The sequence below is a fragment of the Mesoplodon mirus genome (genome assembly GCF_964341445.2).
Source record: "Mesoplodon mirus genome assembly, chromosome: 5".
Lineage (NCBI taxonomy): Eukaryota > Metazoa > Chordata > Mammalia > Artiodactyla > Ziphiidae > Mesoplodon > Mesoplodon mirus.
The window spans coordinates 39028389-39043346 of NC_138980.1; the positions used below are offsets into that span (position 1 = coordinate 39028389).

At 40.0% G+C, this 14958-nt stretch overlaps 2 protein-coding genes across 16 annotated transcripts in view; both read left to right on the top strand.

Annotated features, from left to right (window-relative positions):
* LOC309804062 (zinc finger protein 177-like) overlaps positions 1-7439 on the top strand; it is a 33394-nt gene extending 25955 nt beyond the window's left edge. For 8 of the 9 annotated variants that reach the window (XM_082621104.1, XM_082621105.1, XM_082621102.1 and 5 more), the window contains 5 exons: positions 2921-3006; positions 3617-3743; positions 4180-4272; positions 4787-4869; positions 5403-7439. In XM_082621104.1, the coding sequence (XP_082477230.1) occupies positions 2921-3006; positions 3617-3743; positions 4180-4272; positions 4787-4869; positions 5403-6512 (1499 nt within the window). In that variant the 3' untranslated portion in view covers positions 6513-7439. Of the gene's footprint in view, positions 1-17; positions 844-2920; positions 3007-3616; positions 3744-4179; positions 4273-4786; positions 4870-5402 lie in introns of those variants that run through there. The other variant, XM_082621107.1, reaches the window with a different exon arrangement.
* Positions 5479-14958, top strand: part of LOC309804066 (zinc finger protein 426-like) — a 34311-nt gene continuing 24831 nt past the window's right edge. For 6 of the 7 annotated variants that reach the window (XR_014294046.1, XM_082621118.1, XM_082621120.1 and 3 more), the window contains exon 1: positions 5479-5567. The gene's annotated coding sequence lies outside the window, so the exon portion shown is untranslated. Of the gene's footprint in view, positions 5568-9087; positions 9525-14958 lie in introns of those variants that run through there. The other variant, XM_082621117.1, reaches the window with a different exon arrangement.

The window sequence follows — 14958 nt, forward strand, 5'->3', positions numbered from 1 at the left end:
TTTTTTTGGTTCCGAAACCCAGGATGCTTTTCTCTTTACCAATATCGTCTAATAACCTGTCTGTGTTCTGTTAACCCCAAGTGTCTCAAATGTGTTTTTATAGTCGTTCGAATCAAGATCTAAGGGCCACACTTTACAATGGATTGTTAAGTCTTAAGTCTCTTAATCAGGAAGAGTTCTCCCTTCCTCTTTTTCCTCCAAACTGGATTTGTCTGATTATGTCCTGTATATAATATCATTTAACCTGTCCTCTGTCTCCTCCTCTTACCCTTATTCTATAAACTGCTAATAAAAGGATGTTAGGATTTTTTTTGGCAAAAATATTTTATAATTGGTGGTGGTTTTTATTACACCATATCAGAACTAATGATGTCCAGATGTCTCTTTTGAGATGTTAAGATTTATCAGTTGGTCCCAGTGTCAGCTTGATCTTACTTTATAAAGTTCCCCAGCACATGTACTTAGTCTTAAATTATCTCCTTCAGATTTCTTGTTAATTACAAAAGAAAAAAAGAGTAACTTAATGGGGAAACATGCTGCATACCACCTTAACCAAGTGATCAAAGTTAATATCAATAATGAGACAAGACTGGCATCATAAGCCTCCTGAACTGATGCAGAGAAGGACAAGCATCAATCACATAATACGTCATCCAAAAATGAACTTTGTGAATCTAATCATGAGAAAACAACAGACAGACCAAAACTGAGGCTGTCTGTAAAACGTCTGGCCTGGACTTTTCAAACCTGGGAAGATGAAGAAAGGCTGAGGGACTGGTCCAGATTAAAGAAGATTAAAGAAACATACTTTGAGGGCGTGATCCTGGATGGGAAGTTTAAAAGGTGACTGCTATAAAGGACATTATTGAGCCAGTTGGTAAAATTCTGCATATGGATTGTATGTTAGATAGTAATATTAAATCCTGCTTTCAATCACTGTGTTTGTGTTAGAGAGTGTTCTAAGTTCCTATGATACTCTGAAGAATGTAGGAGAAAAGGGTCACGACATCCGCAATTTCCTCTCAAGTAGATTCCTCTCAGTATCATTCTTGATGAAACACCCACACTCACACCCACACCCACACCCACACACACCCCTACAGAGAGAAGAGAAAGAAAGCAAATGTGATAGAACTTTAACAACTGATAAAGAGTATAGGGAAGTTCATCATATTTACACTATTCTCACAACTTTTGAGTTTGAAATTTTTTCAAAATTATAAGTTGAAAATAAACATCCCCATTCACTTTTCACCTAATATTTTAATAGCCATTTATTGTCATTGCCTAGGCCCATTAATTTACTAGTGGTTGCAGAATGGTGACTTTCTGATTCTAGCATTTTCTTCATAATAAATGAAGCTCCTAATAAAGTTTCTATGATTATTCTATAAAGAGCTTTCCCTTATCGCAACCATTTGGTAATCATAAAATATTGTTCATAAAGGAGGGAGCGGGGTGATACACGCTTGATTCTTTTTTTAATTACATTTCTTTAAATTATTTATTTTATTTATTTATTTTTGGCTGTGTTGGGTCTTCGTTGCTGTGTGCGGGCTTTCTCTAGTTGTGGCAAGCAGGGACTATTCTACTTTGCGGTGCGCGGGCTTCTCATTGCGGTGGCTTCTCGTTGTGGAGCATGGGCTCTAGGCACGCAGGCTTCAGCAGTTGTGGTACGTGGGCTCAGTAGTTGTGGCTCACGGGCTCTAGAGTGCAGGCTCAGTAGTTGTGGCACACGGGCTTAGTTGCTCCATGGCATGTGGGATCTTCCCAGACCAGGACTCGAACCCGCGTCCCCTGCATTGGCAGGTGGATTCTTAACCACTGAGCCACCAGGGAAGCCCTACACGCTTGATTCTTTTCACGAATTTTCAGAATAACAAAATTATATCCTGGCCACCTCCAATAGTGACCACTGAGGGTTTTTTTAGTAACACTATAGACTCATGGCTTTGGTTTTTTTTTTTTTTTTTTTTTTTTTTTTTTTTTTGCGGTATGCGGGCCTCTCACTGTTGTGGCCTCCCCCGTTGCGGAGCACAGGCTCCGGATGCGCAGGCCCAGCGACCATGGCTCACGGGCCCAGCCGCTCCGCGGCATATGGGATCCTCCCAGACCGGGGCACGAACCCGTATCCCCTGCATCGGCAGGCGGACTCTCAACCACTGCGCCACCAGGGAGGCCCATGGCTTTGTTTTATATTTGGTATATCTCAACTGATTGTAGTCATTATTCTTTATTAAATTGTTCCATCTTAAGCCAGTGGGAACCTTTTTAAGTTTTCTCCTGTGTGGTAGGCTCCTTGCTTTCTGGTATAAGCTGTTCCAGGCTCATCTTGCACATTTCTTGTTCCACACTGGACTCTGCTATTTGCCAAAGGAGTCGTGGTTTCTTATACAGACAGATGGCATTTTGAGGAATTTTAACACTAGAGCGCTCACTGCTCCTGAGTTGTGAGTGACTCTAGGCATTTTTGGTGGTTCAGTCTAGGGAAAAGTTTAAAAAATAAGTACATACAGGGCTTCCCTGGTGGCACAGTGGTTGAGAGTCTGCCTGCCGATGCAGGGGACACGGGTTCATGCCCCAGTCCGGGAGGATCCCACATGCCGTGGAGCGGCTGGGCCCGTGAGCCATGGCCGCTGAGCCTGCACATCTGGAGCCTGTGCTCTGCAACAGGAGAGGCCACAACAGTGAGAGGCCCGCGTACCACAAAAAAAAAATAATAATAAGTACATACAATATTCCCATTCCTAACTGTTCTTGGATAGGAAGATAAAATCTGTACTGTATTGTTTGTGTGTGTATGTGCATATATGTGCATTTGTGTGTGCGTGGTTAAAGCTAGTGTGAGGAAACTTCCAGGCCTGTAAGTGTTGAATATCTCTCAGGCCTAGACTCTCATGGCTTCTTTCTTCTTCTCTAGGTCTGCATGCTCCAGGACAGGAGCCTGGCCAGGAGGGAGACACAAGAGGAAGAATGGCTGCAGGATTGCTGACAACCTGGTCACAGGTATGTGGGAAGTTACTGTTTCCAAAAAAGCATTGCTGTTCCTAAAGGATACATCTCTTGCCCATGACCCACAGCTTCACAGCCCAAGCAGGCTGGCCTCAGGCTTCCCCAGTTCTCTGGGCTTCTCAGAATGGGAGATAGAGAATGTCTTAGGAAAGGCCTCAACATTTGTTAATTTTTTTTTTTCAGATAATCCTCCAGGGTGAGTATTAGTTCCATATTCTGCTGGGTGCCATGAAGGAAAATAAAGACTTTTTTCACTAGGAAAGACATTCATTCATTTTCTAAGTATTTTTCTCATTCTGCAGTATGCTCAGTCTTGATCTTCAATAAGACTGGCAGATTCCTCACAACCTAGTTGTGGAAATATCAGTTCCACTGTGTTAGAAAAGCTGCTAAGCTGCTGGATGATATGGTCCAGGGAGCGAGGACAAAAGTGGAAAGTTCCAAGAACTGAGCCTTGGGTCAAATAATGAGAGACCTCTGAAGCATGTCTGAGCTTCCTATACATTGGGTCACCTTCCCAAGTCCTGTCAGCCTTACTCGCCATCTTTCTGGTTCAGAATTAGAGATGGTCCTTGGCTGAACCTGTGTATGTATGATGTTTTAGGACTCGGTGACCTTTGAGGAAGTGGCAGTGGACTTTTCACAGGAGGAGTGGGCACTGTTGGACCCTGCTCAGAAAATCCTGTACAGAGACGTGATGCTGGAGAACTTTAGGAACCTGGCCTCAGTGGGTAAAGCTGACCTCATTCCTTCGTATTCATTTGTTCATACATGTAATAGTTCTTTATCGCCTATCTGTTCCAGAAACTGTGAAAAGAATGGCAGTACATGGTAAACACAGAATGGATGGTTCCTGCCCTTGTGGGGCAGTCTTGTGGCTTCCCATGAAAATGCACTGATTGTATTTTCTCAATCCTTAAAAAATTTAGGTAATTTGCAGATCTTGGGCTTGGAATTCAAGGGTCAGGTCATGTGGAACAAGGAATGTGCATGTCTGTTTTGGGGCCCTGTGAAATAGTTATATAATCTGATTGTTTTGCTGCTCCTAAAGCTACACTTGCCTATCTTCAGAATCCTTTAAAACCAAAGTATTGGAATCAATTTTGTGGAAAGATTTCTTGTTTCCTTCACAGTCTCCCCACATCATGTGTCTTTCCCCATGAGCAGGGCATCATCTCTGCAAACACAGTCTGATCACTGGGGTGGAGCAGGAAGAGCTGAGGCCAGAGCAGAGAGGAATTCTCCAGTGTGCTTATAGAGGTGAGCCCCAGGCAGAAAGGGGTCATTGTATGGAATAGCCACAGCCTGCGAGGGGTGATACAGTTGGAAATGTCAGTCATTGTGGGAAAGAAGGCAGAGGCCATTACATGAGCTTTCCTTCTTTCACCATCTCTCCATTCATTCATACTTCCATTTGGTCTCAAAGAAAAAACTATTTTAATTACTCTTTCAATTCCACATTTCCTTGAATACTTTTTGTTCAGTTCTCCCCACTTGCTTTCCAGATAATACCTTCTCTTATTGTCTCAAGCCTCCAGAATCCTTAGTAAAATACCTCTCATTTCCATTGCTTGTCCCTATCATTGGCATCTTTTTCCAGAGCCAAGTTCCTAAATTAATTTCTCTGGTCACTGGTTTCATCTTCTCTTTCACATTTTCCTCCTATATTTAGTGTTATTATTTGAAAACAAATCCATAGGGTGCCTGCCTCCTTTTTCTTTCATCCCTACTTTTTCTCCCAATAATTATAAAAAATTTCCCCATTCACTTTCAGACCGGGATACTCAACTTAAATCAAAAGACGCAATTCTTACACACAATGTTCCTGGGGAAAAAACTTCCAATGGCATAAAAATGGTGAGATTCACTAGAAATGATTCCTGGTTTTTTAGAATGGGAGAACTCTGTGAATTTCAAGGAATTAAAACAGCAGCAGCACCCAAACAAGGGGAGACACTTGAGGCAAGTGGAATTCACTCATCAGAAAGCTGCTTCAGGAAAGCCTTTATGAATCCCATAAAATTGGAGAAATCTCCAAACCTACCTCAACACTTGCTGCCTTGCAGAGAATATCAAAAAGTAAACATTTACTTAAATGTGATTCAGTTATTAAGTATTTAATAAATAATTCATTCATTCTTCACACATGACTAGAAAAACTATATTTAGGATGCCCTTTGATGGGAATGAATACCATGGGGTCCTGGGAAGAGTATTCAGCTATTTCAACTTGAAAGAATAACACAAAAGGTATACACACACCCTGAAAATGGTAAAAATGTTAGTCATAATAATATGCTTCATATATATGGCAGAATCCACATGGGAGTGAGTTCCTCTGTGATGAAAGTGAGAAAGCCTTTAGTCACCACTTATTCCTTATTCTGTAGGCAGCAACTCACCCTGGTGAGAAACCAATGGAATTTAATCATTGTGGAAAATTCTTCAGAAAGAACTGTCGCCTTATTTGTCCAAGATATTGCAAGAGAGAGAAATGCTACAAATATAAAGAATATGGGCAAGACTCTGGCCATCCCTCAACTCTTAGGAGTCATGTGAGTACTCATACTGGAGAGAAAATTACTGAATTTAATGGTTGTGGAAAATTTTTCAATCAAGAATCATCCCTTAGGAAACACTTAACTCTCACAGGAGAGAAATCTTCTGAGTGTAATCAACATCTTATGTCCTTCAACTTACACTCTTCCTTTTCAGTACATGAACAAATACCTACTGGAGAGAAACTCTGTGAATGCAGTGACTATGGAAAAAGATCTTCCCTTAGTTTCCACAAAAAAATGTGTACTGTGGAGGAAAGCTCAAAATGTAATAAACATGGGAAAGTTTTCACTGGCCCCTTGTCCCTTCAGATATGTGTGAGACCTCACACTGGAGAGAAACGTTATGAATGTAGCAATTGTGGGAAAGCCTTTGTTTTTCAGTCTTCCCTTAAGAAACATGTGAGATCACACACTGGAGAGAAACCTTACGAGTGTAATCATTGTGGAAAATCCTTCAGCCAGAGCTCTCATCTTAATGTGCACAAAAGAACTCACACTGGAGAGAAACCCTACGACTGTAAGGAATGTGGCAAGGCTTTCACTGTTCCTTCATCCCTTCAGAAACATATGAGAACCCACACTGGAGAGAAACCCTATGAATGCAGTGACTGTGGGAAATCCTTTATTGATCAGTCATCCCTTAAGAAACATACACGATCTCACACTGGAGAGAAACCTTATGAGTGTAATCAATGTGGAAAATCCTTCAGCACAGGCTCTTATCTTATTGTGCACAGGAGAACTCACACTGGAGAGAAAACCTATGAGTGCAAAGAATGTGGGAAGGCCTTTAGGAATTCCTCTTGCCTAAGGGTACATATGAGAACTCACACAGGAGAGAAGCCCTATAAATGTATTCAGTGTGGAAAAGCATTCAGCACCAGCACTAACCTTATAATGCACAAACGAATACATACTGGGCAGAAACTATATGAATGAAATGACTACAGGCTAGCCTTAAGGGGTCCTTCACATCTCACTCATTTTAGAACTCACTCTGGAGAGAAACCCTATTGTGACCAATTTGGAAAGCCTTCAGGCACAACTCTTAAGTCACGTTATACTGGAACCAACCTTATAAATGTTATGGTTCTGTGATTGTATTTATCAGTGAGTGTTTAATCTTTAAAGTGTGACAACTCATTAAGTGATGAGTATTAAAGATCATACAGCACTCTAAATTCCCCTTTATCTACATCACAAAAGTTTTGACATATAATGTTTTTATTGTAATTAAGTACTAAATATTGTCCATTTCTCATCAAGATTTCTTGGACCAAACTATAGGTTATTTAGAAATATATATTTTAATGTGCAGACTCTGTGCATATTTTAGTTATCTTTTAGTTATAGATTTCTAAATTGCATTATGCACAGAATGCATGGTCTTCATGATACAGATTCTATAAGACATAGATTCAAACAGAAAATTATTAGAGACTTGCTACATGGCCTAATGTGTGAGACACAAGAAGTTGCTGTCCCAATATCCATTCCTCCCCTCCTTTCAAGTAACAAAACTACAACTGTATTCAAATTAGCAGTGTGGATAGTTCTTAAGGATTCATCTCCCAGCTTTCCTTGCAGCTGTGACTGCTTATGAGCCCACAGTCCTGGCCAATGAGAAAGGAGGCAGAGGTCACTGCTTATGGGTTCTAAAGAATTCCATGGGAATGGAAGCATCGCATCTGGCGTTTTCACTTTACCATTTGCCCTTTGTCTTATCTCTTCTTTTTTCCTAGAGAATAGACCAATAGGATGACAGTCATACACTACTGATTATATAATAAGGACATATTATTTAGCTATGTATAAGCAACTATGGGTTGCTTATTTCTGGACTTCTTGTAACATGAAAAAAATAAACTAACTGGTTTAACACTCTTGTGGGAAGTCTGTTTCAGCGGATTTCAGTCTCAACTGATACATCTCATATGGTCAAGTTTTAAGAATCCTTAAAGTATAGTTGAAAACAATGTGTATTCTATAATTTGTTGGGTATAACAGATTTTCAGTATATCTGATGGATAAATCTTACTGTGTTTTTAAAATCTGTATCATTACAAACCTTATCTCATGATCTCCCCTTTATTGAGAGAGGTATGTTAAAATGCCCCAGTATGACTGTGGGTAGTCAGATTGTTTTTTAAATTCTATCTTTTATTTTGAGGCCGTATAACTGGATGCATAAAAATGTAGTCATTTTATGTTTCTGGTAAATTGTCCTTTCATTCTTATATAGTGTTTATCCTTTTCCCCCTAATAATGAATGTTCATTAATTCACTTGATATAAATGTGAGCTATTGACCTAGTGGATAACATTTAATGCCTACTGATTTTTAAGAACAACCAGAAACAACTTACCTTTCTTCATAACCATGTTAATTATGATGTTCCTTGCAACACCAAGAGAGATCTCCTCCATGACATCCCTTGTGGGAGACAAAGAGATCAGGAGTTCCCCAGTGGCTGTCCCCACCAAAGATACCAGCAGCCCTCACCTATCTCTCTGTTGCTCCTTGCTTTGCTTCTGTAGTGATTTATTCCCCAACCTAGTGGGATATGAGGGATCACATCCATAGAGACTGGTGGTTCAATGTTTAATGAAAAAGGAAAAGGGGAAGGAACATTTTGTTCTTGCTCCCAGGAAACCTCAGAAGGTTTCTCAACTCAAATCAGTTTGTAAATCTCCTGGTCAGTGTGCTTGGGCTCTCTTGAGTGCCGCTGCCTATCAACATGTAAGAGCATCCTCCTGAAAACCAAATTGTTACAAAATAAGGATTTCCCCACCTTGGATATAGACTCTAGTCCCTCTGAGGTTGATAGGAACAGTCTAGAAAGGGAGGCCACTGCTCACAGCAGGGGTCACTCGGGACCACCAGGAGCTTAGCAGGTAAATATCTAAAGAAAAATAAATAAAGAAAAAACAGGGAAACACAAGAGACCAAAAGAAAAAAATTAAGTATAAAGGCTGGGGCTTTACGAAGCTACAAGCAATCCCCCCACCCCCTACAAAAAGAAAGGGGAAACTTTAAATCTTACGTGCCAAGTAGTTTTGAGGTCTAGCAAACGTAATGCTGTCTTCGATTGCTTACTGATTTAACAACAGCAATGAAAAACCCCCAGGTGCAGGGGACAGCATTAGAGTTTAGCACTGTGTCCTGCCTTGTGGGATTGACCGGAGGAGATAGACTACTTCGTGGATCGGCAGGATTATCGATATGGGAAAATCACTGTTAGGGCTCTAGGAACGAGGGGAGAGGCACGTAGAAGACCTTTTGATGTGCTTGTTTGGGGTGGGTCCCTGCCCGCAGCCACGCCCTTCTGGCGCCAGTATTCAGCGATCTAAATACGCACAAGACGTATCCCACCTCCAACCCCTCCTCAGAAACAGGCCGCGCCCCCCACCAGCAGCCCCACCTAAGGACTGGTTCCAGCCTCAACCTTGTCTTTGGGGCTCATTCTGTCCCCAGCCCCCGCACCTAGCCCACCCGGAACCCATCTGTACCCACGCCAGAGAAAACTACAATTTCTCGATTTGAAGACGCCATGGCGGAAACCCCGCCTCTTCCGACCCCGCCCGAGCCGGAAGCGGAAGTGTTGACCTTCGTTCGCCGCAGTCTCTTCCGCTGCGGGCCGGGTGTTTCTTGAGCCGTTTCCGGTTGGTTGTGGTTCGGCTCAATCCGGCGTCCGTTAGGCCGGCGCGTAGGAGAGGGAAGCAGGTGGAAGGCGGAATTAGAACGAGTTTGTCCCGGGCCGCCATGGGGTCTGCTTAGGGAGGCCTACGCCGCTCACTTCCGCCGCGGCCTCGGGGCCTCCCGGAACGGCCAGGTCCAGAGGCCGCCCCTGCGAAATATCCTAAGGGCGCTTCCGCGGGGTCGTTTAGGTTTCATCCTGTGCACCCCTCTTCAAAAGCCTCCAGAGCAGCCTTCGTGATTTTTCTTCGAGAGGTAAAGAATTTCCGCCTTTAGGGTCCGTTGACTCCAGCCCCGTGTCCTCGAGTCCTCACGCACCCGGAGATTCCGGCACATGTCGGTGAGCAGTGGGGGAAAGGGCCTCCCTTTCCTTTTCTATGCAAAAAAAGAAGTTTCGTTTGAGAATTTGGTGTTATCTTTGCGCGTTCTTTATTTTTGGCGCATTACATTCAGGTAGAAATGTACTTTCATGGATGTCTATGGGGTGCGTTATTTTGTATAGAAATATAAGTTTATATAGGCCACAACTCTTTCTACAAAAGAGAAACAAGGATGCTCCCTTATCTCTTCATCTGAACTTCCTAAACCTGTACCTCCCCACAAAACTTCAAAACATGGGATTCCAAGAAAAACGGATGGAGCCTCTTTTGCCCTATATCTAGGATAATTGAACTTCTGATTAACAGGATGTTTGGTCTAAGTACTGTTTCCCCACATTTTTCGTTTGAAAAGTCGTAAACCTAAATAAAATGTGAAGCTTCGGTACAATTAATGTCCGTTGAAGTAGAGTCACCCATTTTGGGCATTTTGCATGTTTGCTCTCTTTCTCTAGATGAATACATTTTTTGGTGAGCTATTCGAGGGAGTAAGCTGAAAATAAATTGCAGCCATGTATTAATACTTGACCTTTAAATACTTGGTAATGCATCTCCTAAAGATAAGGTCATTGTGCTAATTAAACCACAGTACTATTATTTACCCCAAGAAAATTTAAAGTAATAATGTCACCTTCTATCTACTCTGAAAATTAAAATCCTCCACATTGTTCTGAAATACACTTCTGAGTGTCTTTGGATCTGAGATGCAATCAGGGTTTATATACGGCAGTTTTTTTGTGTCTTTTAGTCTCCTTTAACCTAGAGCGTTGGCTGTTATTTCTCCATTATATTGATTTTTTGAAAAGTAACACGTTTTAAAAAGTCACACGCTTTGAAGTTTTTTAAAGTTGAGATATAATTGACATATATTAGTTGCAAGTGTACAACATAATGATTCAATGTTTGTATATCTATTCCGAATTAAGTCTAGTTAACATCCATCGCCATCCATAGTTACAGATTTGTGTGTCTGTGTGATGACAACTTTGAAGATCTACTCCCTAAGCAACTTTCAAATATACAACACAATATCATTACCCATAGTCACCATATTGTATATTGCATGTACTCAGGGCTTATTTATTTTATAACTAGAAGTTAGTACCTTTTGACCACCTTTACCCATTTATCCCATCCCACTCTCCCCTCCTCTGGCAACCATAGATCTGTCTATCCATGCATTCTAGTTTGTTTTTTTAAGGTTCTACATATAAGTGAGGTCATACGATTATATGGTATTTGTCTTTCTCTGTCTGACTTCATTTAGCATAGCGACCTCAAGGTCCATCCATGTTGTTGCAAACAGCAAGATTTCCTTCTTTTTTTATCCCATTGTGTGTGTGTGTTGGGTGTGTATATGTGTATGTGTGCATGCAAACACTATGTTTTCTTTCTTTATTCATAGATTGACACTTAGGTTGCTTCCATGTCTTGGCTATTGTAAATAACATTGCAGTGAACATGGAGGTACATATATCTTTTGAGTTAGTGTCTTTGTTTTCTTCACATAAATACCCAGAAGTGATATTGCTGTATCATATCATAGTTCTATTTTTAATTTTTTGAGGAACCTCCATACTGTTTTCCCTAGTGGCAGCCCCAATTTACATTCCCACCAGCAGTGCACAAGGGTTCCCTTTTCTCCACATCCTCACGAACACTTGTTATTTGTTGTCTTTTTGATAATAACCATTCTGAGAGATGTGCTATCTCGTTGCATTGATTTGCATTTCCCTTAATAGTAATGTTGAGCACCTTTTCACATACCTTTTGGCCATCTATATCTCTTCTTTGAAAAAAACATCTATTCAGATCCTCTGCCCATTTTTAAATTGCATTATTTGTCTTTTCCTGTTGAGTTGTATGAGTTCATATATTTTGGATATTAACCCCTTAGTAGATACATGATTTGCAAAAATTTTCTCCCGTTCTGTAGATTGTCTTTTCATTTTGTTGATGGTTTCCTTTGCCGTGCAGGAAGTTTTTTACTTTCACATAGTTCCACTTGTTTATTTTTGCTTTTGGTGCCTTTGTTTTTGCTTTTGCTATTTTTGCCTTTGTTGTCAAATACAAAAAATCATCTCCAAGACCAATGCCAAGGGGCTTACTGCTTATGTTCTGTTCTAGGAGTTTTATGGTTTTAGGTCTTACATTCAAGTTTTTAATCCATTTTGAGTTAATTTTTGTGTATGGTGTAAGAGAGTAGTCCAGTTTCATTCCTTTGCATGTGGCTGTCCAGTTTTCCCAACATTACATGTTGAAGAGGCCGTCCCTTTTCCATCATATATTCTTGGCTTTTTTGTCATAAATTAATTGTATTTGTGTGGTTTTGAATTTCTGGACTCTATTCTGTTCCATTGATCTCTGTGTCTGTTTCTGTTCCAGTACCATACTATTTTGATTACTATAGCATTATAATACAGTTTAAATTGGGCAGCATGATGCCTTAGCTTTGTTCTTTTTTCTCAAGATCACTTTGGCTATTCAGAGCCTTTTGTGGTTCCATACACATTTTAGGATTGTGTGTTCTATTTCTGTGAAAAATGCCATTGGAATTTTGGTAAGAATTGCATTGAATCTTTATATTGCTTTGGTACAGGGGACATTTTAACAATAATTCTTCCAATCCATGAGCCACAGAATATCTTTCCTTTTATTTCTGTCTTCTCCATTTCTTTCATCTACATCTCATACCTTTCAGTGTACAGGTCTTTCACGTCCTTGATTAAATTTATTCCTAGGTGTTTTACTCTTTCTGATGCAATTGTAAATGGGATTGTTTTCTTAATTTCTCTTTCTAGTAGTTTGTTATTAGTGTATAGAAACCCAATTGATATTTTTATAAATTCTTGCTTCCTTTATTAGCATAATTTCTTGTTTTTTCAATTTAATTTAGTTTTTATTTTATATTGGAGTCTAGTTGACTTACAATGTTCTGTTAGTTTCAGGTGTACAGCAAAGTGAATCAGTTGTACATATACATATATTCCCTCTTCTTTTAGATTCTTTTCTCATATAGGTTATTACATATTGAGTAGAGTTCCCTGTGCTCTACAGTAGGTCCTTGTTGATTATCTATATGTAGTACTGTGTATATGTTAATCCCAAACTCCTAATTTATCCCCCTGCCACGCAGTTGATTTCTGTATATTGATTTTGCATACTACAACTTTACTGAATTCACTTATTTTAACAGTTTTTTGGTGGAGCCTTTTGGGTTTTCTATATATAATATCATGTCGTCTGCAAAGAGTGACACTTTTACTTCTTCCTTTCTAATTTAGATGCCTTTTCTTTCTTTTTCTTGCCTAATTGCTCTGGCTGGACTTCCAATGCTGTGTTGAATAAAAGTGGTGAGAATGGGTATCCCTGTCTTTCTTCTGACTTTAGAGAAGCTTTCAGCTTTACACTGTTGAATATGATGTTAGCTGTGGACTTGTGATATATGTCCTTATTATGGAGGAGCATTCCCTCCATACCTGCTTTGTTGAGTTTTTAATCATGAATGGATACTAAATTTTGTCAAATGCTTTTTTCTGCCTCTGTTGAGATTATGATATGATTTTTGTCCCTTTTTTAACCTTTTTTTAAACTTTTTAATTTTTTTTTTTTTTTGGTTGTACCGGGTCTTTGTTGTGGCAGGCAGGCTCCTTAGTTGCAGCACATGTGCTCCTTAGTTGCTGCACGTGTGCTTCTTAGTTGCGGCTCACTGGCTTCTTAGTTGTGGCATGTGTGCTCCTTAGTTGCGGCCGGCGGGCTCCTTAGTTGTGGCATGCGAACTCTTAGTTGTGGCATGCATGTGGGATCTAGTTCCCCGACCAGGGATCGAACCCATGTCCCCTGCATTGGAAGGTGGATTCTTAACCACTGTGCCACCAGGGAAGTCCCCAATTTTTGTCCTTCATTCTGTTAATGTGTATCATATTGATTGATTTGCAGATATGGAACCATCCTGCATCTCTGGATATATCCCATTTCATCATGGTGTATGATCCTCTTAATGTATTATTGATTTGGGTTTGCTAATATTTTGAGGATTTTTGAATCTGTGTTCTTCAGGGATAGTGGCCTGTAATTTTCTTTTCTTGTAATGTTCTTGTCTGGTTATAGTATAAGGATAACACTGGTCTTATAAAGTGAGTTTGGAAGTACTCCCTCCTTCCTGTTTTTTGGGAAGATTTTGAGAAGGATTGATATTCATTCTCTTTAAATGTTTGGTGCAATTCACCAGTGAAGCCTTATGATCCTGGACTTCGGTTTGTTGGGAGGTTTTTTACTACTGATTGATCTCCTTACATGTAATCAGTCTGTTCAGATTTTCTGTCTCTTCATGATTCACTCTTGGTAGGTTGTATGTTTCTAGGAATTTATCCATTTCTTAGGTTGTCCAGTTTTTTGGTGTACAGTTGTTCACAGCAGTCTCTTATGATCCTTTGTATTTCTGTGGTATCAGTTGTAGTATCTTTTTCATATTTAATTTTGAGCCCTCTTTTTTTTTCTTGGTGAGTTAGCTAAAGGTTTGTCTTATTTTGTTTATCTTTTCAAACTTCTCAGTTTTATTGATGTTTTCTATTTTATTTTTATTCTCTATGTCTTTGAGTTCCATTCTGATCTTTATTATTTCATTCCTTCTACTACCTTTGGGCTTTGTTTGTCCTTCCTTTTCTAGTTTCTTGACGTGTAAAGTTAGCTTGTTTATTTGAGCATATTGATATTTCTGATTTTATTTTCATGGTGTGTTTAAATGTTTATTCTGTTTCTTGTATTTCTATCAACTGGTAATTGGATCCAGAACAACAGCTAGCACACACTGTCTGAAAAGGGACAGGGGACCTTCCCGGTGGTCCAGTGGTTAAGACTCTGCACTTCCAATGCAGGGGGCGCAGGTTCGATCCCTGGTAGGGGAACTAAGATCCCACATGCTGCAGGGCGTGGCCAAAAAACAAAAAAAGAAAAGAAAAGGGACAGATAGGAAGTACTTTATGCTTTCCAGGCCACAAGGTCTCGAATTAGTCCACTCTACTTTTGTCGTGGGGAAGTAGCCATAGATCTCAGTAAACAAGTGTATATGGCTGTTTCTCCATAAAACTTTATTCACAAAAAAAGGCCTGTGAGTCATAGTTTGTCACTTACTTTTTGGTCTGCAGGCTTCAAAAGATCATTTACAAAATATATTCATAGATGATGTTGTATATCTTGTTGTATTTCATCAGGAAAACCTAGATTTATATCATTCTTCTGTTAGTGATGCTACATTTGATTACTTAAGGTAATGATCACCAGAGACCTGTATTTTAAAGGTAAACTAGTTT